General features: G+C 39.6%; 2 protein-coding genes across 3 annotated transcripts in view; both read left to right on the top strand.

The window, feature by feature from the left end:
- The window catches only part of GTF2H1 (general transcription factor IIH subunit 1), a 38,566-nt gene extending 20,988 nt beyond the window's left edge, over positions 1 to 17,578 (top strand). The window contains exons 8-15 of one of the 2 annotated variants that reach the window (XM_045894044.3): positions 48 to 175; positions 284 to 371; positions 3,932 to 4,020; positions 4,383 to 4,500; positions 9,036 to 9,126; positions 9,591 to 9,706; positions 11,360 to 11,452; positions 16,547 to 17,578. In XM_045894044.3, the coding sequence (XP_045750000.1) occupies positions 48 to 175; positions 284 to 371; positions 3,932 to 4,020; positions 4,383 to 4,500; positions 9,036 to 9,126; positions 9,591 to 9,706; positions 11,360 to 11,452; positions 16,547 to 16,633 (810 nt within the window). In that variant the 3' untranslated portion in view covers positions 16,634 to 17,578. The remainder of the gene's footprint in view (positions 1 to 47; positions 176 to 283; positions 372 to 3,931; positions 4,021 to 4,382; positions 4,501 to 9,035; positions 9,127 to 9,590; positions 9,707 to 11,359; positions 11,453 to 16,546) is intronic. The other variant, XM_045894045.3, reaches the window with a different exon arrangement.
- A 3,231-nt stretch (positions 17,579 to 20,809) lies between these two features.
- LOC123857318 (transcription factor BTF3-like) lies at positions 20,810 to 21,295 on the top strand. The gene has a single exon (XM_064576641.1). It carries the CDS (start codon positions 20,810 to 20,812, stop codon positions 21,293 to 21,295), a length of 486 nt encoding a protein of 161 aa, XP_064432711.1.
- The last annotated feature ends 1,927 nt before the right edge of the window (positions 21,296 to 23,222 follow it).

Raw genomic sequence — 23,222 nt, 5'->3', positions numbered from 1 at the left:
ACCAGAACTTTATTTTGATTTTTAATCTTCCAAATTGTTTCTCACAGGGCTATGGCATTTCTTCCATGCCATCTACTTCTAATTCTAAATCCATAAAGGAGAATAGTAATGCTGCCATCATCAAGAGGTTTAACCATCACAGTGCCATGGTCCTGGCAGCAGGTCTCAGGAAACAGTTAAGTATACATGCAAAGGTGTAATAACTAGGCTTTTCAAGGTAGCCAGATGGAATTGTGTTGTTGTTCTGCTTATCGTTTTTAACATTTTCCCCCTTTGTTTTAAGAGAAGCACAAAATGAACAAAATGGTGAGCCCAGCAGCATCGATGGAAATTCTGGAGATGCAGATTGCTTCCAGCCAGCAGTCAAAAGGGTATGGGTAAAAAGTTCAGAAGGTTTAGAGCTCAGGTTTCTCCAGATACCTTGTATAACGGCTAGAATTTTATGTTAATCCTTGATTACTTCAAATGACTCCATTCTTTTGGCCAAGACGTTAAGCATTTGGCATAAATTGTAGAACGTTTTAAAGAATCTTGGTTTTAACTTGCCAGCCAGCTTTCCATGCACTCCTGTCTATTAACTGTTCTTACTGGTTTTGTTCTCTTTTTTCCTTCACATGTACACATACACACATATTGACATACAGTTTGTGTTCTGGGCAAGAGTATTCAACAAAGGCAGTATGACAGGAAGAAAAACTAAAGGTTTGTGTATATGATTTTAAAAGATAGGATTGGGGCCTCATATTACACCTAGCATTTGTGAGTTAGAAATGTGTTCTTATTAAATTTCGAAGAAATCATTTGGGGCTGTGGGGGAATATGGACAGAATTATCTACTTCCATATTTCTTTCCTTAAAACTTTGCCAAGCTACTCTGCCTCTCTGTTTTTTCAAGTTCCTCCCCAGTTATAAAAATAAATACGATGAAGCTTTCTTAGAGGGCAATCAAGCAATATGTATTAAAATTTTAAAGGTCTATGCCCTTAATTCCATTTTTGGGACGGCATTTCATTTTGGACAGTTATTTAAAAAGGAAAAGATGTGCAGGTATTCAGATACAAATACTCATTACAGTATTATAATAAAATAGCAAACATTCTAGTAATAATATCTGTGGTATGCCCATACAATGGAGATTGGTGCAGCTATGAATAACTTGAAAAGGATTAATGACTTACTGAATTAAAAAGAGTTCACATATACCATAACAGTAGCTTAATTCATAAAAAATTAAATTCAAGAAATTGGGCACCTGGGTGGCTCAGTCGGTTGTGCGTCTGCCGTAGGCTCAGATCATGATCTCCCGGAATCATGAGCCCCACATCGGGCTCCCTGCTCAGCGGGGAGTCTGCTTCTCCCTCTGCTCCTCACCCCACCCTTGTGCTCTCTCTCTCTCTCAAATAGTCTTCTTTAAAATCCAAGAAACCCATTTTTGAGTTGTTGAAAATATTAGGGGGTGGGAAACAAAAATGAAGGAGTTCATACCCTCAGTGTCTATAGGGAAGACGAAAACAAAAGTTTCTCAGAATAAAGCTTGAAGTATAGTAATTGTGTTATTTATAGGAGGAATCAAAGAAAATAAAAATTCATGAATTAAATAAATGAAAAGTTCACAGGACAGACTGTGTGATACAATTTCACATGTAAAAAAATGCTTATGAACTTTTTAAAAAACACCTTCAAAAGAATATGCTAAATGGTTATCTTTAAGATAAGTCTTACACTTTAGTTCATTTTCCAGTAACTTAATGTTTCTAAAGGCGCATATACTTCTTTTTATTATTATTATTTTTTAAGATTTTATTTATTTAGGACGCCTGGGTGGTTCAGTCGTTGGGTGTCTTCCTTCGCCTCAGGTCATGATCCCAGGGTCCTGGGATCGAGCCCCGCATCAGGCTCCCTGCTCCGCGGGAAGCCTGCTTCTCCCTCTCCTGCTCCCACTCCCCTGCTTGTGTTCCCTCTCTCGCTGTGTCACAGGCGCCCCACATATATACTTTTAAAATTAACAGAGCCAGGGGAACCTGGGTGGCTCAGTCGGTTAAGCATCTGCCTTCAGCTCAGGTTATGATCCTGGGGTCCTGGGATTGAAGCCCCACATTGGGCTCCCCACTCAGCAAGGTGTCGGCTTCTCCCTGTCCCTCTGAACCTTCCCCTTTTCTCATGCTCTTGGCCTTCTTTCTCACTCTAAAATGAGTAAAAATTTTTTTTTTAACAAAGCCAATAAGATTTGTTTTCTTTTTAAGTTTTTATTTAAATTCCAGTTAGCATATGGTGCAGTATTAGTTTTCAGGTGTACAGTTTATTTTTTTTTTTAAAGATTTTATTAATTTATTTGAGAGAGGCCGAGATCACTACCTGAGCCAGAGGCGGCCACTTTGAGTAAGCCACCCAGGCGCTCCTACAACTTAGTGATGCAGTACTTACATATTACAAGTGCACTCCTTTAAAAATATTTATGGGTTGAATAAATATTTTTTTTCTAAGAAAAGTTAAACTAAAATGAAAGTTACAGAGAGGAGTTTAAGATGAAATCTAGGCAATGATGCTTGTCTTTGCGATACTGTGGCACTAAGTACGTTTGATTCTTGGTAATTAAGGAGTTGTCAAAAACCATGGTTTGTGTGAATTTTCACAATGTTCAGTAATAAATGCTGACTCTAGACATTCTTTCAAATCAATAGTTTGAAATAGTCTGATGTATGTTCTGCAGAAGGGTTTTATAGAATGAGAGATTCAGAAGTAATAATAGAGTCCTTACTTTTATGGAGTTTCCAGTGAGGTTTGAGAGGTCACCGAATGAGGCCTTGGCAGAAGTATAGGATTTGGGTTATCAGGGGAGGTTAGGTTAGGGACATGACTTAGGTAAGAACGAACAGCAGGGATAGAAATGAACTTGATCTTACGTGAAAAGTAATGAAGATTAAATTTCGGTATGCCTTGAAGTTGGTAGAAAGGTGGAGAGAAAGTTGTAAAAAAAAATTCGTCTGAGTCTAAAGTGGGAGACTGATGAATGTGTTACTCTGAATTTTGTGCTGTGGTCAGATCTTTTCCTGTACTACAAGGGGACTAGTCAAACTGTCCAAATAGGGGCAATTTCAATACTAAGTTTTCAAGTTGATCTTTTTTGAGAGATACTTAATAACCAAAATGTTTTGATCCTACTCTTGGTAGCTACAGATGAGGGTTGACCAGATGAATTTCATAGCTACATAAGGGATGAAATATTGTAGAATTATTTTCACAAATGGCCAAAGCAAACAGACTGCTTTCTTATGTCTTTTATAATTAACATAGGCTGTAGAAATTTAGCAGTCTTTTACTAGCACAGGAGAAAACAGGTTAGTAAAACCAAAATAAAGAGTACAGAAGTAAACCCAAATACATGGAGGAATTAAATAAACATATGATAAACATGGTATTTCAGAATCCATGGGAAACAACAGATTATTCTACAAATGGTGTTGGGAGGACTGATTAGTAAAAAGAAACTCAGATTCCTTATTCCAAAATAAATACTAAGTGGATCAAAGACTTAAGCAAATAATTAATCCACAGAAGAATAAACAGTAAGGGAATAATTAAAACCAAACACCACCAAATGAGAAGAAAAAGTATTTGCAACACATATAATAAATTAGTCCTACTTATTTGGTGGAAGAATAGTAAAATACACCATTTTCACCTGCCAGACTATTAAAAACTAGAAGTTCAGTAATACTGAAAGATGGTCAGAGTGTAGGAAAACAGGTACTCTGTAAGTGGTTGGTGAGAAAATGAGTTCAACCAGTTGTAGAGTAGTCATCTCTAGGAATTGAAGTTCTTGGTGGGAAGCCTTCATATTTTACCCTCTGCAGAGCTGTACTTTTTCAATAATGTTCATTACTTTTGTAAGAAAAACTTACCATAAAAAGTACTGTGTTGATAATTACAGGCAAAGTTACAAGAGTCCATTGAATATGAAGACTTGGGGAAAAATAATTCCATAAAAACAATTGCACTAAACCTCAAGAAGTCAGATAGGTAAGTTTGGTCAATATTAACTTGAGGCACAACAGTTATATAACACAAATCACTGCAGAGTATATTCTGCAAGGATAGCACTCAAGTTTTAAATCCCTTTGTTACCATAAGAATACAGTATCTTTTTTCCTTGAAAATTTACTTTGCATTTCAGAAAAGGATGCTTAAATGATCAAGGCCAAGACAAAAATGTGGTTCTCTGTGCTATTTTCTTATTGCCCATATAGGAATTAAGTTATTTTACTCAAATCTGTTTAAATACATTATTATTTTTTGCTTTGGGGACATGGAGACTGCTAAAATATTTGAAGGACAAATGTTTATTCTGTGTGATTAGTAATTTCTTCTTTGCTAATCTTCAGGTATTATCACGGTCCAACTCCAATCCAGTCACTACAGTATGCAACAAGTCAGGACATTATTAATTCTTTTCAAAGTATTAGGCAAGAAATGGAAGCTTATACACCTAAATTAACTCAGGTAGGTGACTCGTACTGTTTGAAACCCAGAATTCCCATAGTTCTTTCCTCAGCTTATGAGCACAACCAAATTGAACTATATAAGCTGTTTTAATTGGGTTTAAAGACATATTTCTACAAATAAATTGAAAAAAAAATCAAGAGGTAGGGAAAAAAAGATATTTGGCATATTCCAGAAGTATCTAAAGTTAAGATGATATTGAAAAATAGATGAGTTTTGTGATTGCTCGTTTTTTTCCTTCCATATACACAGTGTTATTGGGAAAATTTCCCAGATTTCCAAAAAACTTGGACATCACTGTCTAGATATTCTGCATGATCTCAGACTAGAATATATAAAATTGAGCTTATTGTCTAGTCTTTATTTTTCCTTGTTTTTATTCCTACTTATTTTTTTTTAAAGATTTTATTTATTTATTTGTCAGAGAAGAGAGCACAAGCGGGGAGCGGCAGGCAGAGGGAGAAGCAGGCTCCCCGCTGAGCAGGGAGCCCGACGTGGGATTCGATCCCAGGACTCTGGGGTCATGACCTGAGCCAAAGGCAGACGTTTGGCTGACTGAGCCACCCAGGCATCCCTCTTATTCATACTTAAATTGATCAAGAAGTTCTGTCTGTTCTTCAGTATTTCTTGACTCCTTGGTTTAGGCAAACGGGATCAGGTTTCCACAATACCACTACAAGTTAGCTTTCTAAAAACATAAATTTAATCTTATCACCCTGCAGCTTAAAACTGTTTTAAAACTGAAGTTTTAAAACTTAAAATTTTTACTGCCCCCTTTCATTGCAATAGTAATTGAATGCCTTTGTCTGGTGAGCCAGAGCCTTTATGGTCTGGCCCTAATCCACATCTCAGTTTCAGTCCCAGCCATATCTTCACCATTCCCTTCCACACATAATCAAGAGTCTTCTCTCCAGCCTAAAACGGTAAACTACCTAGAAAACAGAGAAGGCTCAGGCTTTCTCTCTTCTTAGAATGCCCTTAGCCTGTTTCTGCCCCTGAGGAACTAATAATTATCCAAAACTCAGCTCAAATTTCATTGTCTCTGTAAAGCAATCCTCAACATGCCCAGTAACAAGTTTGGGGTGGGGGGCGTGTCTGTTTTTGTAAACCCTGAGGCAGAGTTCATTCATGTCTTGTAGTGCTTGTCACATATTTGTAACTTATTTTTTACTTTTTATTTTGAAGTAAACTCAGATTTATAGAAAGTTGGAAAAAAAAAAGTTTTCTGGCCCATTTTGAGAGTAGAAACTCTGAAGTATTTCAGTTTGTATTTCCTAAAACAAGATACTCTCATAAATAACACAGTATAATTACAGAAATGATAAGTTAACATTGATAGAGAGCATTATTACCGAACCTTTAGGTCTTAAAAAATTTTACCAGTTGTACCATCGGTGTCCCTTACAGCAAAGAAAACTCTTTTTGGTCCAGCATCTAAGTCAGGTTCATAAGTTGCATTTAGTTCTCATGTCTTTTTAGTCTCCTTTCAGATGGAATCATTTTTTCAACCTTTCTTTGTTTTTCATGATCTTGATATTTGAGTAAAAGCCAGTTTTTTGTAAAATGCCCTCAATTTGAGTTTCTCTAATGTTTCTTCATGATTAGATTCATGTTAGGCGTTTTTGGCAGGAATACCACAGTGAGGTATCCCTCAGTGTATCATATCAGGAGGCGCGTATTTATTTTTCCTAACTTCTGATCACTTGGGTAAGGTAGTATCTACCTGGTTTCTCCACCAAAAAGTTACTGTTTTTCCCCTTGTAATGAGTTTTGTTGTTTTTTTTTAAGATTTTATTTATTTATTTGAGAGAGGGAGAATGAGAGATAGAGAGCACTAGAGGGAAGAGGGTCAGAGGGAGAAGCAGATTCCCTGCTGAGCAGGGAGCCCGATGTGGGACTCGATCCTGGGACTCGAGGATCATGACCTGAGCCGAAGGCAGTCAGTCGCTCAACCAACTGAGCCACCTAGGTGCCCTGTAATAAGTTACCTTGGGAGATACTTTAAGACTATGTAAATATTCAGGCACCTGGGTGGCTCCGTCATTGGGCGTCTGCCTTCGGCTCAGGTCAGGTCCCAAGCAGGGTCCTGGGATCAAGCCCTGCATTGGGTTCCCTGCTCAGGGGGAAGCCTGCTTCTCCCTCTCCCTCTCCCCCTGCTTGTGTTCCCTTTCTTGCTGTGTTTCTGTCAAATAAATAAATCTTTAAAAAAAAAACAAAAAACTGTAAATATTTCTTATCAAACTTTTATCCATTAGTTTTTTAGAATCCAATGGTGATTCTTACCAAAAACAATTATTACTGTAGTGGTGGTTAAATGGTTATCTATTTTTTGTTTTCCAAGAGAGTGAGCAAGTGCACAAGCGATGGGAGGGGCAGAGGGAGAGAATCTTAAGCAGGCTCCACACGGAGCGCAGAGCCTGACACAGGGCTTGATCTCACGACCCAGAAAGCATGACCTAAGCTGAAGTCAAAGAGTCGGACACCCAACCGACTGAGCCACCCAAGTGACCCAAGTGGTGATTTTCTGATTCCATCATCCCTCCTACATTTGTCATTTGACACTTTGCTAAGACGAAGAGCTTCCCTTTCCTTCTTACGTATTTATTTATATCAGAATGGATTCATGGGTTCTTACATTATTCTATGGGTTATGAACTGTTGCTGTTTTTTTGTTAAACCAAGGTATGATATACATACCGTAAAATGTACCTTTTTTAAGTTTCCTGCAAATTTTAATAAACATACACAGTTGTGTAACCATTGACACAATCAAGTAAAAAAAGCAGTTTTGTCACCCCCCAGAAATGTACCCATGTGTCTTTGCAATTAGACCCTTCCCAGGCCCCTCAGGCTGGCTCCTGTATCTTTCTGACGATGGCTTCATCAATTTTTTTTTTTTTAAAGATTTTATTTATTTATTTATTTGAGAGAGAGAGAATGAGAGAGAGCACATGAGAGGGGGGAGGGTCAGAGGGAGAAGCAGACTCCCTGCCGAGCAGGGAGCCCAATGCGGGACTCGATCCAGGGACTCCAGGATCATGACCTGAGCCGAAGGCAGTCGCTCAACCAACTGAGCCACCCAGGCGCCCTTATCAATTTTTGAGTACCTTACTTTATGGAACAGTGAGATAGATGTTCTGGGTTCATCTTATGCTTTCTCTGCCCCAGCCACAGAATCTTCTTTAGTGCTGGGTAGATGTAGAAACCAAGATCTGGGGGTGCCTGGGTGGCTCAGTTGGTTAAGCATCCCACTCTTGGCTGGCATCATGGTATCAGGGTTGCGAGATCGAGCCCCGCATCAGGCTCTGCACTCAGCACGGAGTCTGCCTCGGATTCTCTCTCTCTGTGTAGAATAAATAAATAAATCCTTAAAAAAAAAAAGAAAGAAAGAAAGAAAAGAAACCAAGACCTGGGTGCAGTGTACTCGTTTCTGTTGGGGTATCATTTGCTGCTGGTGTTAGTGTCCCTTCCACGGGCAGAGCTGAGAAATACATGTATGTATATATATGCACACATAATAAGTTTGGGATTATTTGACTATTATTTCTTTCTGGAATATAATTGTCCAACATCTGGCCCTTGGGCCCAAGTAGACCGTCCTAACTTTTTTAAGCTGTGTTCAATCTTAGATACTTAAATTCTTCCCCAAACCTACTGTGCATCCCAAAAATGATTTCATATCTGAGACCCATGAATTGAGATAGGAAGGCCCAAGAAGTTATCTGTCCTTGGGTGTGTATACCTGAGTGCAGCCCGTAGCTAATCAGCAAACTCATCAATCACTGAAGCTTCTGGTTCTGACACATCATAACATTTCTGACAAAGGGAAATAGAAATAGCATGAGTTCCCATGTTCCCTTGACTCATGGTTGTCATGTCCTGTACTCTTACAGCAAGTTGAAAATTTGTTCTCATCCAGTCCATATACACATGGATTTCTACTTATAAAAACATCATTGAAAAGCCATAGACATACTAACCCTGCACTTGAGCTATTCGCCAAATGATTTGTTCCTCTATAACCACAGTGCCTGGCACTTGTTAGGCAGTCACTGAATAGATAGGTCACTTATTTTCCTAACTGTTGATACTGATCTAGTGGGGAGTATTTTTTTCCCCTTTTGGCTAGGTATATTCACTTCCTTGGAAAAATGACAAATGATCTATTTCTGCTCTGCTGAGGGGTTTTTTTTTTTTCCGCTAACTGCCAGCAAGTATACATGTTGTTAACATGTTGTTTTACGTGTTTTCTTAAACTCAGTTTTACCTTCAGTGATAGGAGTTCACAAATTGAGTTGGTGCTTAAGAAAGGGCTCTACTAGGCAGAAGTGTGAGTTTTGAGATCTAGAGACTTGCCTAGTATTGCTGGAAGCCTGGTAGGTATTCTGTTTGTGTGTGCACTGAAATCATTCACTCTGGCTGCTGTAAATTATGTATTGTGATGCAGGAATAAAGATGGACGCTGTAAAACTGAAACAGGAAGTAAGAAAGATGGCAGGAAGAGGAAAACCACTTTGTGTGTCTTCATTTTTCAGGTTCTCTCAAGTAGTGCTGCCAGTGGTACGATCACAACCCTGTCACCCGGAGGAGCACTCATGCAGGGGGGCGCTCAGCAAGCCGTAAACCGTACGTGCGGGGCCACTTTCTCACTTACGTAAGCTCTAAAGAGCGAGTTGGGAGCAATGCTAAAGTAATTAGTTTGTTTTTTCTCTGGAGCATTTCTGGAACTTGTGTTTTTATGCACACAGATCCTGAGATCTGTTTAGACAAGAGCTTAGATTTCATAATTATCTTAATATTACAAACAGTAGTACATTGTTAGTCTCCCTATATCATACTAAAATACTTAGTTTTTTACTTTCTTTTTTACTTTCCGACCTCTTAGAATAAAGGGAAACCTGAAAATTGCTCCAGAATCTCAGAGAATTAAAATTTAAATTAAGACCTGTTAGTCACAAAATCATTAACTTATCTCAGGATAGCACATCCTGGTTTGGCATTGGCCAAGTGCACATGTTCAGATTTATTCTGTGGTTGTTGTTTCAGAGATTGTACATATGTGAAAACTCATCCAGTTCTTTCTTCTGCAGAGATGGTGCCAAATGATATTCAGTCTGAATTGAAACATCTTTATGTGGCTGTTGGGGAACTTCTACGGCACTTCTGGTCCTGCTTTCCTGTTAATACGCCATTCCTAGAAGAAAAGGTCAGAGTTGATTCCAAACACAGCTAGCTCTGTGGTAGTGTGACTTTGAACTGTTATTTTGAAATTAGAAAATTGTATTGAGTGTTTACTGTGTGCTAAACACTCGGATAGCTCCTTGCATACATTAATTTAAGCCTACAGCATCTTTTTTTTTTTTTTAAGATTTTTTATTTTTTATTTATTTGAGAGAGAGAGCATGAGAGGGGGTAGGGTCAGAGGGAGAAGCAGACTCCTTGCCAAGCAGGGGCCCCATATGGGACTTGATCCCAGGACTCCAGGATCATGACCTGAGCCAAAGGCAGTCGCTTAACCAACTGAGCCACCCAGGCGCCCAAGCCTACAGCATCTTAATGGAGTAGATATTGAAACTCATTTTATAGATGAAGAAACTTGAAATCCAGACCATGCTGTAACTTATCTTAAAACTTGTGTCTAGGTGTAAGCCACTAGGAGCAATTAGGAGCAATTAAAAACAGAGACCCAAAAAAATTATATCAGTAAAATTATTTGGTATATTTTTTAGAGATAATGAAATTCAAACTGAGATTGACAACAAATATAGCACTAGCTGTTTAATAACACTAAAACCTTTTTAACCAATTAAAGGAGAGTTGACAAATGGGAAAATATAGTATTGGTAATAATAGTGTAAGTATATAGGTTGCTCTTTTAAACAACCCTTAAGAGAAAAGGTTAAATACCCCATTAAAAATAATAGACAAGAGACTTTTAACAGGCACCTCACTAAAGAATGAAGCTGGCTCAGTAAACCTAAGGAAATTTTCATACACACTAGTATTCAAATAAATTATCTTTAAAACTACAGTGAAAGAGTATTTTTTAAATCTGTGGTTTTTAAAAGAACAGAAAATTTAAAATTATCAGTGATGACCGGGTTGCTAAGAGTCCTTTCTTCCATTACTCTTACTACCTTTTTAAAAAATGCTTTGCCCCAGAAATTCAATGTTTAGGAATTTAACCTAAGGAAATAATTAAGAATATTTAGCAATAGAGATGTTCCTCTACCACTGTCTCTGAAAGAAAATGTGGAAGTGGCCTGTCTACCAGAAGAGGTTTAATTAAGAAGCATTTGCGGGGCACCTGGGTGGCTCAGTCGCTAAGCGTCTGCCTTGGGCTCAGGTCATGGTCCCAGGGTCCTGGGATCGAGCCTCGCGTCGGGTTCCCTGCTCAGTGGGAAGCCTGCTTCTCCCTCTCCCACTCCCCCTGCTTGTGTTCCTGCTTTCGCTATCTCTGTCAAATAAATAAATAAAAATCTTAAAAAAAAAAAAAAAAAAAAAACATTTGCTATGCATACATTGAAATACAGTGCATACATTGAAATACATACAGTGCATCCATTTTAAAATGATGACTTATGCAAGTATTTAATGACTGAAAGATGTTCACGTTAAGTGAAATTTTAAAACCGTATAATAAATGCATTTATACACATACACAAAAAATATTGAGAGGGATATGAATTATGAACCAAAGTGCTCCTGAATCAGAGTGGTGGTAGATCTTGCTTCTCTGCCTGAAGCCAATTAATGTAGTAAAAAAAAAAAAGTAACCTTCCTATGTGTGTTTTTCTCTTGCTCCCTGTAGGTTCTTTGGAATTTCTCTGTAATTTATTATTTCTATCATTTTTTGTAGGTAGTAAAAATGAAAAGTAATTTGGAACGATTTCAAGTTACGAAGCTCTGCCCATTCCAAGAAAAAATCCGGAGACAGTATTTAAGCACAAATGTAAGGCAACAATGTGACTTTGGCCTGATTTTCTTTCTCTGTGTTGCAAAAGGATGAAATTAACTTTGTTTTCATGTGAATGAGTAGATACATTTGGGGGATTTATTTTTTTTCTGTTGCTCAGAGTATAATTTTCTTGTAGGTTTTTTGTTTGGGGTTTTTTTGTTTTGTTTTGGGTGGGGGTTTTTTTGTTTTGTTTTTTTGGGGGTTTTTTTTGGTAATCTGTGCACCGAGTGTGGAGTTCTCACTCATGACCCGAGATCAAGAGTGGCATGCTCTTCCAACTAAGCCAGCCAGGTGCCCCTCAGAGTACTATTTTTTAAATGCAAAATGTACCATACGTTCAGAAGAGTGTATAAAATACCTAACACTTTTTAAAACAATAAAACAAGTACCCACGAATCATCATAAGAAATGGAACAAAACCAGAACCCATAAGTATTCCCTATCAAGTTGCCTACCCCTCCTTCGCACTCTTCAAGGCCACAACTAACCCCAGCATTTATAATAATCAACTCCATGGGGTTGGTTGGTTTGTTCACTTAAAACACTGTCTCCATGGTGGGGCCATGGAACTCAACCCCACATCAAGAGTTGCATGCTCTACCAACTGAGCCAGCCAGGTGCCCCAATCATCTCCACACTTTATTTTATAGATTTAGAACCTATGTGTATGTTCCTAAAAAATTACTATTTTGAAAACCTGAGGAGCAAGCACAAACCTAACCCTGCAAAGAAAGGCAGAATTGCTCCTCTGTAACAGTAAACCTTATGGTTGCTGCCTAATGGTCTGCATTTAGTATTTCAATAAGTAGATTACTCAAAAGGGGGAGTTCTACAATTGAAAGCTGAAAATTCTTCACCAGTAAGGTTTTTGGTGTTTATTCCCTAAATGTTCCAAGTGGTTTTTCTCAAAATATAACAGTAATACTTAACAATCAGGAAAGAAGCTTGAAATACCTTCCTATGTGAGAGCAAGGACAACACATAGGTTTCAGTTCATGTGCCTTCTTGATTGTAACTGCCTGGAGCACTGTGGTAAAATGGATTCTGAGGCCATGTGCATGCAGTACCTCAAAGATGTTGCAGGTTTGGCTCCAGATCACTGCAATAAAGTGATTCAAATGAATTTTTCTGTTTCCCAGTGCATGTAAAAGATTTATACTCTCCTATAGTCTGTTAAGTGTTGCAGTAACATTACAGCTTAAAAAACATTGTATATCTTTTTTTTTTAAGATTATTTATTTATTTGAGAGCGTGAGAGAGAGCACAAGCAGGGAGGAGAGGGAGAAGCAGGGAGCCCCATGCGGGGCTTGATCCCAGGACCCCGAGATCACAACCTCAGCCAAAGGCAGACACACAACCGACTGAGTCACTCTTCTACGTCCCTTAATTAAAAAATATGGTTAAAATTGCTATCCACCTGAGTTTTCAGAGAGTCATAATCTTTTGCTGGTGAAGGGTCTTACCTCTGTGTTGGTGGCTGCTGAAGGTTGGGGTGGCTGTGGCAGTTTCTTAAAATAAGACAACAGTGAAGTTTGCTGCGTCAATTGACTATTCCTTTCATGAACAATTTCTTTGTGGCATGCAATGCTGTGTGTTAGTATTTCATCCATATTAGGACTTCTTCAGACTCAGTCCTCTCAAACCCTGCTGCTGCTTTACCAACTAAGCTTATGTAATATTCTAAATGCCCTGTTGTCATTTCTCAACAGTCTTCACAGCATCTTTACCAGGAGTAGATTCCATCTCAAGAAACTACTTTCTTTGCTCAGCCCTGAGAAACAACTCATCCCTTCAAGTTTTATTATGAGATGGCAGCCATTCAGTCACACATTCAGGCTCCACTTCTCATTCTAGTTCTCTTGCTTTTTCCACCACCCTGCCGTTACTTCCTCCACTGAAGTCTTGAACCATTCAAAATTAACCATGAGGGTTGGAATCCGCTTCTTCCAAATTCTGTTAATGTTGATATTTTGACCTCTTCCAGTGAATCACGAATATGCTTAATGGCACCTAGAATGGTGAATCCTTTCCAGAAGGTTTTCATTTTACTTTGCCTAGATCCCTCAGAGGAATCCCTATCTATGGCATTTGTAGCCTTAGGAGAATTGTATTTCTTAAATAATAAGACTTAGAAGTCAAAATTACTCCTTAACTCATGGGCTACAGAATGAATGTTGGGTTAACAGGCATGAAAACAACATTCATCTTGTCCATCTCCATCAGAGCTCTTGGGTGACCAGGTGCATTGTCAGTGAGCAGTAATATTTTGAAAGGAATCTTTCTAAGTAGGTCTCAATAGTGGGCTTAATATTCACTAAACCATGTTATAAACAGATGTGCTATTTCATCCAGGTTTTGTTCCATTTATAGAGCACAGATGGAAGAGATTTAGCATAATTCTTAACAGCCGTAGGATAATTGAATGGTGAGCATTGGCTAAAACTTAAAGTCACCAACTGCATTAGCTCCTAATAAAGGAATCAGCCTGTCCTTTGAAGTTTTGAAGCCTAGCATTGACTTCTCTCTAGCTATGAAAGTCCTAGATGGCATCTTCCAGTAGAAGGCTGTTTTGTCTATATTGGAAAGCTGTTGGTTAGTGTAGCTACTGCCTTCATTAATTAACTTAGCTAGATCTTCTGGATAACTCGCCACACCTTATACATCAGCACTTGCTGCTTCACCTTGCACTTTTCTATTATGGACACTGCTTCTTTCCTTAAACCTCGTGACTCAACTTCTGCTGGCTTCGGACTTTTCTTCTGCAGCTTCTTCACTTCTCTCAGCCTTCATAGAACTGAGGAGAGTTAGGGCCTTCCTCTACATTAGTCTTTGGCTAAAGGGAATGTTGTGGCTGATGTGGGCTTCTATCCAGACCACTAAAACTTCCTATCAGCAATAAGGCTGTTTTGCTTTCTTACCATTCATTCATATGTTCACTGGAATAACAGTTTTTTTCAAGAACTTTTCCTTTGCATTCACAACTTGGCTAACTGGCACAGGGAAGCTTAGCTTTCAGCCTGTCTCAGCTTTCAACACACCTTCCTCACTAAGCTTCATCATGTCTAGCTTTTGATTTAAAGTGTGAGATGTGTGACTCTTCCTTTCACTTGGACACTTAAAGGCCATTGTAGGGTTATTGGCCTAGTTTCAATATTGTGTGTCAGCGAATGGGGAATCCTGAGGCGAGGGAGAGACGGGGGAAACAGCCAGTTAGTGGAGCAGTCAGAACACAGTTATCGATTAAGTTCACCGTCTTACAGGCATGATTTGTGGTGCCCCAGAGCAATGGCAGAAACATCAAAGTCACACTGGTTACAGGTGACCATAACAATATAATAATGAAAAAGTTTAAAATGTTGCAAGAATTACCAAATGTGACACAGAATGAGCAAATGCTGCTGAGAAAATGGCACTGATAGACTTGATCAGTGCAGTGTTGTCACAAACCTTCAGTTTGTAAAAAAAAAAAAAAAAAAAATACACTGAAAAGCACGATACAATGTTGCATAATAAAGCAAGGTATTCCTGTACCACCTGACACAAGGATACGACCTTCATCTCTTCTAATTGGCACTATGGAGCCACTGTGCCCATCAAGCAAAATAAATGATTTTTATATACTTTCCAGACAGAACTAAATAACATAATACCCCATCCCCCAATAATGGTAACAGATGGGGTAAATAAGAGTGTTTTGTTTTGTTTTTTTAATTCTATCTCAGGCTGGATCTAAGGCATTGACATGCTAAAAGGATTTAGGACTTTCTGTCCCTAACCACATACTGCCAGAACTGACTTGCAGACTTTATAAGACTGTACTTCAACCACATAAACACTGTCCATCTCCGAAGAAACATACTCTGAAGACATTCTCCTCTAGGAGTCATTAGCAACTTAGATCATTGTGTTCCTATTGACTGCTAGTTATATCCATGACAAGAGTAAAATCCTTTGCTACTCAAGATATGTAGTCCTTACCTAAGGTATAACATAGTACTTATGTGAAGCATTAACACCATTTAGATTTTCTTTAATCTACTGAGTTAAATTGAAATTCCATAACATTGGAGCTGGAAAACTCCATTAAAAACTTAGGAAACTGCTAAATAAAATCTTTTAAAAGGGGCGGGGAGGCGCCTGGGTGGCTCAGTCGTTAAGTGTCTGCCTTCAGCTCAGGTCATGAGGGGTCCTGGGGTCCTGGGATTGAGCCCCACATCGGGCTCCCTGCTCAGCAGGAAGCCTGCTTCTCCCTCTCCCACTCCCCATGCTTGTGTTCCATCTCTTGCTGTGTCTCTCTGTCAAATAAATAAATTTAAAAAATAATAAAATAAAATAAAAATTTAGGAAAGTGCTTCACAAGATTGGCTATGCAGCAGAATTAGCTACAGGAGCTTTTGAACATTAGAGATTCCAGATCTCATCCCAGACCTGCTACATCAGAATCTTCAGGAGAGGGCGCCTGGGTGGCTCAGTTGGTTAAGCGACTGCCTTCAGCTCAGGTCATGATCCTGGAGTCCCGGGATCGAGTCCCATATCGGGCTCCTTGCTCAGCAGGGAGTCTGCTTCTCCCTCTGACCCTCCCCCCTCTCATGTGCTCTCTCTCTCTCAAATAAATAAATAAAATCTTTAAAAAAAAAAAAGAATCTTCAGGAGAGTAAGGCATTTTTTCACAAGTTCTGTAAAATGTTGATGCCACCATACTGGCCTTAGTTGACAGACTAATGTTTAAATCTAGAAATCATCAGTTTAGTACACCTCCTTCGTTTGACAGAAGAAACTGAGGCCTAGAGCCCAATTTCAACTTCCATGTTGTCCTATTGCTGGTTAATGACAGGGAAGACACTCCAACCCAGACAGAACAGGCGAATTTCCAGCCGCTGTCCCACCATCTCTTACCTTTTATACAAATTGTGTCTGAAAATACCTTCACAGAGGGTTTACAGGTTGCCTCACAGGGGTAATACAACTGAGCTTGGAAACTGCACTCTGGAAACTGCACTCTGAAGTATGTGCCAGATCTGGATCAGAAGCATTAGCTTCCCCAGTCTTTGCCCAGTTATTGCTTAAGTGTCTGGCTCTGTTTTTCAGTTGGTAAGTCACATTGAAGAGATGCTGCAGACGGCCTACAACAAGCTCCACAAGTGGCAGTCGCGGCGTCTGATGAAGAAAACGTGAAGTATCTGTGGCTCTCGCAGGCTCTGTGAAATTAAGAGAACTGTGACCTGCAGTGACTCTGGAAACCTGGCCTGAGACATGCCAATGATCACCCAGAAGTGACAAACATCTGCCCCATGCCAGCTCTCGGAGCTGGTGCTGTTGTACTTGCACATTGTGAACTGAAAGGAAAGGAACTGTGACTAAACTCAAAGCTGGGGAGGTAAATTAAGGCAGAACCAAAATGAGCTAAGTTGCAGGTATATATATATATATGTATACGTGTATATACACATATATACATATACACATATATATTTTAAAGAGACACTGTTTACTGCAGTTACTCAGGAACTGCTTTTGATTCACATTAAGCTGCTTTCAGAAATTAAAAAAAAAAAACTTTTTAAAAGGGTGCATTGATAAAATCTGAGGTTTTTTTTTTTCTTTGTAAATTTTTTTCCTAAGTTTATGGCACAGGGTACACCTTAAGTATTTCTCCTCCATCCTCCACTTGGATCCTCAAGCTGTACTGAATTCTAGTTGTACCTTACATCAGCAAGTTGAGAGTACTTTAAAGTAAAGCAGAAGGAGACTGTTGCTCAACCATCAGGAAACAGTTATAGTCAGAAGACATCATTGGTCCTGTGTTTCCTACGGAAATAAGAAACAATAAATGTTGCACTGAATGTTTGTGGTTTGGAGTCCCTAAATGATTAAGAGGGAACATATTTGCAGAAAGTTGCGTGGGGTTTTTTTATGCAGAATTTTGTCAGAAGACAATGGCGCTGCATGTTTTTCTTTGAGTGCAAATGTACATTGCTAAGATTTTTTTTTTTAAGATGGCATGTGCTTTGAAAAGAGGAAATTGCATTTTTAAGAGTTTAAAAAATCTTACGAGTGAAAAATATAAGAAATCTTACTTATTTTCACCTCTTTAGAAAAAAATAAAAGATGTTTCTCATATCTCCTTTTCTCCAGTATCTGACTGTTACTGTCCTTGGCGAATCGATAATCATTGCATAGTGACTGAAAAGCCTAAATGCAAAAAAAAAAAAAAGGTACTTTCTTGTTTCTGGAATTATGCCATATTTTGTTCCTAACAGGATCAAATTCACTGTTTATCTAAAACTTTATAGATGTCTTATATTAAAAATTACAGAAAAAAGTAAAACTTTTTATACATACTCTTTTAACTGTTAAGACATCTTGTGGTTTCTCATGTGTTATATTTACTTGGGTGGGCCACTCATTCTTTTTTAAAGCCGTTGTACAAGCTGGTTGTCGTTCCTTTTTTTTCTTAAAATTTTTTTATTGAAGTATAGTTGACATACGATGTTATCTGCGTTTCAGGTATACAACATCGTGATTCAGCAGCTCTACATGTTATGCTGTGTGTTCACAAGTGTAGCTACCATCTATCACCATTTATTACAGTACCATTGACCATATTGCATATGCTATACCTTCCATCCTTGTGACTGATTGCATAACTGAAAACCCTGATCATCTTTCTTTTTTTTTTTTTTTTTTTTAAAGGTTTTATTTGAGAGAGAGAGAATGAGAGACAGCACATGAGAGGGGGGAGGGTCAGAGGGAGAAGCAGGCTCCCCGCCGAGCAGGGAGCCCAATGCGGGACTCGATCCAGGGACTCCAGGATCATGACCTGAGCTGAAGGCAGTCGCTTAACCAACTGAGCCACCCAGGCGCCCCCTGATCATCTTTCATATAATGGCTACAACAGGCCAAAACTTTGAACTGGTAAAAAGAAAAGGGGCTTCAGTCTTCCCATTTCTCCTTTAGATCAGTAGAGGAATAGTGTAATCTCTTACACCTTACTGTTGTACAAAGTGCTCTTCAAGTGTCTTATCCTACAGCTACTCTAAGCAGTAGCAATGGAGTAGGTAGAAGAGTATGTCTGTTGGGAAAGGCAGGTGTAAACAAGTGCTCTGTTAAAGATTAAGTGATCAGTGTATGGAGATCTGATCATGGAGACTGAAGAAAGAAATCATTTTGGGGAACTGGGTAGGCTTTACTAAAGAGGTAATATTTTAGCTAAGCCTTGCAGGTTGAAGAGGGAAAAGCATGATGAAGGTGCGAGGGCTTGGAAAAAGACCCCAGTGTGTTAGATTGGAGGGTTGGGAATGACAAGTAAATGACTGAGAAAATCAGTGTAATTCAGGTTGTGAATGGCTTTGTATGCCAAGGTAAGAAATTGAGACCTTACCCTTTAGGCATGGGTTATGTCAGAAAATTTTGAGGAAGTTGTTTTTATGAGGGTTGGTTGGTTGGTTGGTTTTGATAAAAAGTCTGGCAGTTAGGAAGGCCAAACCCCTAAAAGGCTTTTGGAACAATCCAGACTGGAAACTAGGTCCAAATTAAAGTGGAGTTCTGGTAAATAGGAGGGGATGAGTAAAGACATTCTTAAGGTATGTGACCAAGTCTCACAGGACTAACTTCATTCTCACAATAACCAGTGAAGTGGGTAGGTTCAACAGATAATTTTACAAATTAGAAATGGTTTAGATGTTAAGTGATTTACCCAGATTCACATAGCCAGTAAGTCGCAAAGCTGGGATTTACCCCAAACTGCTAAGTTTTGCAGTCCCTTCGGGTAAGATCCTTGTGAAGTTGGAAGCTTTTATTCCCCAACTCGCGCCTCCATTGGCTAGTTTTGTTTTTTTTTTAAGATTTTATTTGTTTATATGAGAGATTGAGATAGAGAAAGAACAAACACAAGTAGGCAGAGGGAGAGAGAGAAGCAGACTCATTGCTGAGCAGGGAGCCTGATGCGATCGGTCCTGGAATCAGGACCTGAGCGGAAGGCAGATGCTTAACTGACAGCCACCCAGGCGCCCCAGCTAGTTTTCCTATCTCTGATTCTATTCTGTGTTGCTTTTATATCAAATCACAGTATAGAGTTAGTCTGACTAATGGGTCCCATTAGCCTAGAGGGCTGCAGAATGTAATAATGAAAGCACATCCTAGGGGCGCCTGGGTGGTTCAGTCATTAAGCCTCTGCCTTTGGCATGGGTCATGATCCCAGGGTCCTGGGATCAAACCCCACATCGGGCTCCCTCCTCGGGCGGGAAGCCTGCTTCTTCCTCTCCCACTCCCCCTGCTTGTGTTCCCTCTCTTGCTGTGTCTCTCCCTGCCAAGTAAAATCTTAATTTAAAAGAAAAAAAAAAAAAAAACACGCATCCTGTCTTAGGAGAATGAGTTTCTCGTGGAAAGAAGCAGAAAGTAGTGCTAGTCTGCTTTGGACTTAAACACTACAAAATGAATAACTATGTTGTGATGCCCACTTCAGTTTGGAAAACTAAAGAATGCTCTTACATCTGTACGAGCAATAGAAATGTAGCCTACTCCTCTGGAGGTGGGGAGGGAGTTTAATCCAGAAAGTGATTTCCAGTCAGTATATATACCATCTGGAGCCAGCAGTGGCCCTGGGATGGAAAGCTGCCTGTTTTAAACTTAGATTTGCTGTTTCCAGTGTCAAGACTTGCACAGGATTCCTCAGTGTGTTACCTCTGCCCTTTCCCAGTTTAGCTTCTTGAAGACTCAGCTGTTCTCCCAGTTCCTGAGGCCAAGGGAATCTTCGTTATTTTTAGCTCTTAAACTGTCCAGAGTTGGGGCATTGCCTAGAACCTGGCTCAGGGGTGGTCAGCCTCAGTTTGCAGGCTGTGTTCTTGCTTGGGGATATTAAAGTCACTGAAAAGACTTTAGAATTCCAGCTTTGAAACCAAAGGATCCTGTTTCCATCGTCTTTCATAGAGTTCCTAATACATGCGACAAACGTGGAATTGCACCTGTTGAGGTAGAGCCTCAGATCCAGCTCCTCTCACTGCCCCCCCCAATAATCCACTAAGTACAACCTGAGAAACACTCTCTCTGGCCACCTAGCAACTTGCTTTGTTTATTGGGATGACTGATACTAGGAATGGACTGAAGAAGATAAATCCTGGCTTAAATTTAAATATCACTCTTCTGTAGTCATAGAAGTAAACAAATAGCACGATAGTACTTAAACCCAACCTATAAGCAATTACATTAAATGTAAACAGCACTTTAAAAGACAAAGATTTTGGCTGCCGTCTTGGGTCCCCACGTGTGTGCCCCTAATCTCAGCTGGTCCGCCCGAGACCTCCTGAGCGCCAACCCTATTCCCCCGGGAGGTCCCATTTACGCTCCAACAAGATGAAAGAAACTATCATGAACCAGGAGAAACTCGCCAAACTGCAAGCACAAGTGCACACTGGTGGGAAAGGAACTGCTTGCCGAAAGAAGAAGGTGGTTCACAGAACGGCTACGGCAGATGATAAAAAACTTCAGTTCTCCTTAAAGAAGTTAGGGGTAAACGATATCTGTGGTACTGAAGAGGTGAATAGGTTCACAAACCAAGGACCAGTGATCCACCTTAACAACCCCAAAGTTCAGGCATTGCTGGCTGCGAATGCTTTCACCATTCCCAGCCACACTGAGACAGAGCAGCTGACAGAAATACCACCCAGTATCTTAAACCAACTCGATGCAGGCAGTCTGACTAGTTTAAGAAGACTGGCTGAAGCTCTGCCCAAACAATCTGTGGATGGAAAAGCACCACTTGCTACCGGAGAAGAGGATGATGAAGTTCCAGATCTTGTGGAGAATTTTGATGAAGCTTCCGAGAATGAAGCAAACTGAATTGAGTCAACTTCTGATGAAGATAAAACCTGAAGAAGTTACTGGGAGCTGCTATTTTATTTTATGACTGCTTTTTAAAATTTTGTTCATGGATATGATAAAATCTAGATCTCTATTATTTTTAAGCCCAAGCCCCTTGGACACTGCAGCTCTTTTCAGTTTTTGCTTATACACAATTCATTCTTTGCAGCTAATTAAGCTGAAGAAACCTGGGAATAAAGTTTGAAACAAGGTTAATAAAGTTCTTTGCCTAGGGAAAAAAAATAATAATAATAAATAAAATTTTTTTTAAAAGACAAAGATTTTGTCAGATTGGATTAAAAAACAAGATTCAACTATACACTAGTTATAATTACTAAAACGTCTGCACTTAACCTCACTGGACTTACCCTCTCATCAAGTGTCAAATTCAGGTTCACTAGGTGTTAGAGTTCAAAGTTCTTTATTACTCAGATTTATTTCTCTGATTCTAGTAACTAACTGTGGTGAACAGAGCTGTGAAAAGTGAATGACCTATAAGATCGTTACCATTGGTGTCCATTTTAAAAATTATTATGAAAGTATAATTATTTAGGGTTGAATAGTATTGAAGTATATAAAATAGAAGGTGGTTCTGCACCCTTACCACCAAATCTCAATCTGCTGAGGTAATGCTCCGTGCATTTTCTTTTTATTTATTTATTTTTTATTTGACAGCATGAGCAGGAGGAGAGGGAGAGGGAGAAGCAGACTCCCTGCTGAGCAGGGACCCCCCCCCCCTTACAATGAAGGGCTCGATCCCAAGACCCTGGGATCATGACCTGAGCCAAAGGTAGACACTTAACCAACTGAACCACCCAGGCGTCCCTCTTTCTTTTTTTAAAAAAGATTTTATTTATTTGAGAGAGAGAGAGCACAGGCAGGGTAGAGGGGGCAGAGGGGGCAGAGGAACAGGAAAGACTCCACACTGAGCAGGGAGCCCAACATGGGGCTTGATCCCAGGACCCTAAAATCATGACCTGAGCCAAAGTCACCTGAGCCAAAGTCACACTCAGGTGCCCCCCCAAAAAATTAATTTTGAGTGCATAGAGAAATGCCCATAAGAAAATGTACCGAGGGGGGATCGAGCCCCGTGTCAGGCTCCCTGCTCAGTGGAGAGTCTGCTTCTCCCTCTCCCTCTGCCTGCCTCTCTGCCTACTTGTGCTCTCTATCTCTGTCAAATAAATAAATAAAAATCTTAAAAAAAAAAAAAGAAAGAAAGAAAATGTACCGAGGGGAGCCTGGGTGGCTCAGTTGCTTAAGCATCCGACTCTTGATTTAGGCTCAGGTCATGATCTCAGGGTTGTGAGATCGAGCCCCATTTGAGCTCCACGCTCAGTGCAGAGTCTGCTTGAGATTCTCTCTCTCCTCCCTCTGCCCCTTCCCCTCCCATGTGTACGTGTGTACTCTCTCTCTCTAGAATAAATAAATCTAAAAAAAAAAATTTTTCTAATCTACAACCCGAGTTTTTGTGGCAAGAGATGTCTGTGCATACATTCATGACCTTTAAGATAAACCTCCATAATGGGTCTCATCTCCTTAGAGAATCCATTTATGGTCCTATTTCTGTAAGCCAGATTTTTGTAAATTTTGGTCCTGTCCATTAGTGTACTGTTTCTAGCACCATAAGAACAGGCTGGCCTGAATAAAAATTGCTTAGACCTTACGTGTACAATCAGATCCTTATCACCAAGAACATTTACATCCACAGATACAGGGAGTAGAGAAAAAGAGTGTTCCCGTATGCCTAACTGGGATTGATTGCAGACTCTTGAGCAGTAGAGACATATTCTAGCAGGGCTTTTTGGGTTCGAATAGCATCACTGGCTGTGTGACCTTGAACAGTTTAATCTGTGCCTCCATTTTTTCATCTATAAAATGGGCATAGTAGTACTTTATTGGTAAGGTT

This window comes from Mirounga angustirostris, unplaced genomic scaffold (assembly GCF_029215605.1).
Source record: "Mirounga angustirostris isolate CCGP_5_RB_7025 unplaced genomic scaffold, mMirAng1.0.hap1 SCAF_13, whole genome shotgun sequence".
Taxonomy (NCBI): domain Eukaryota; kingdom Metazoa; phylum Chordata; class Mammalia; order Carnivora; family Phocidae; genus Mirounga; species Mirounga angustirostris.
Note: the sequence above shows the minus strand (reverse complement) of the source record. Positions and strands in the feature narration are given on the sequence as shown.

Bases quoted from the DNA above. Each gene is read 5' to 3' on its own strand.
- LOC123857318 (XM_064576641.1), top strand. From the start codon at position 20,810: ATGAAAGAAACTATCATGAACCAGGAGAAACTCGCCAAACTGCAAGCA.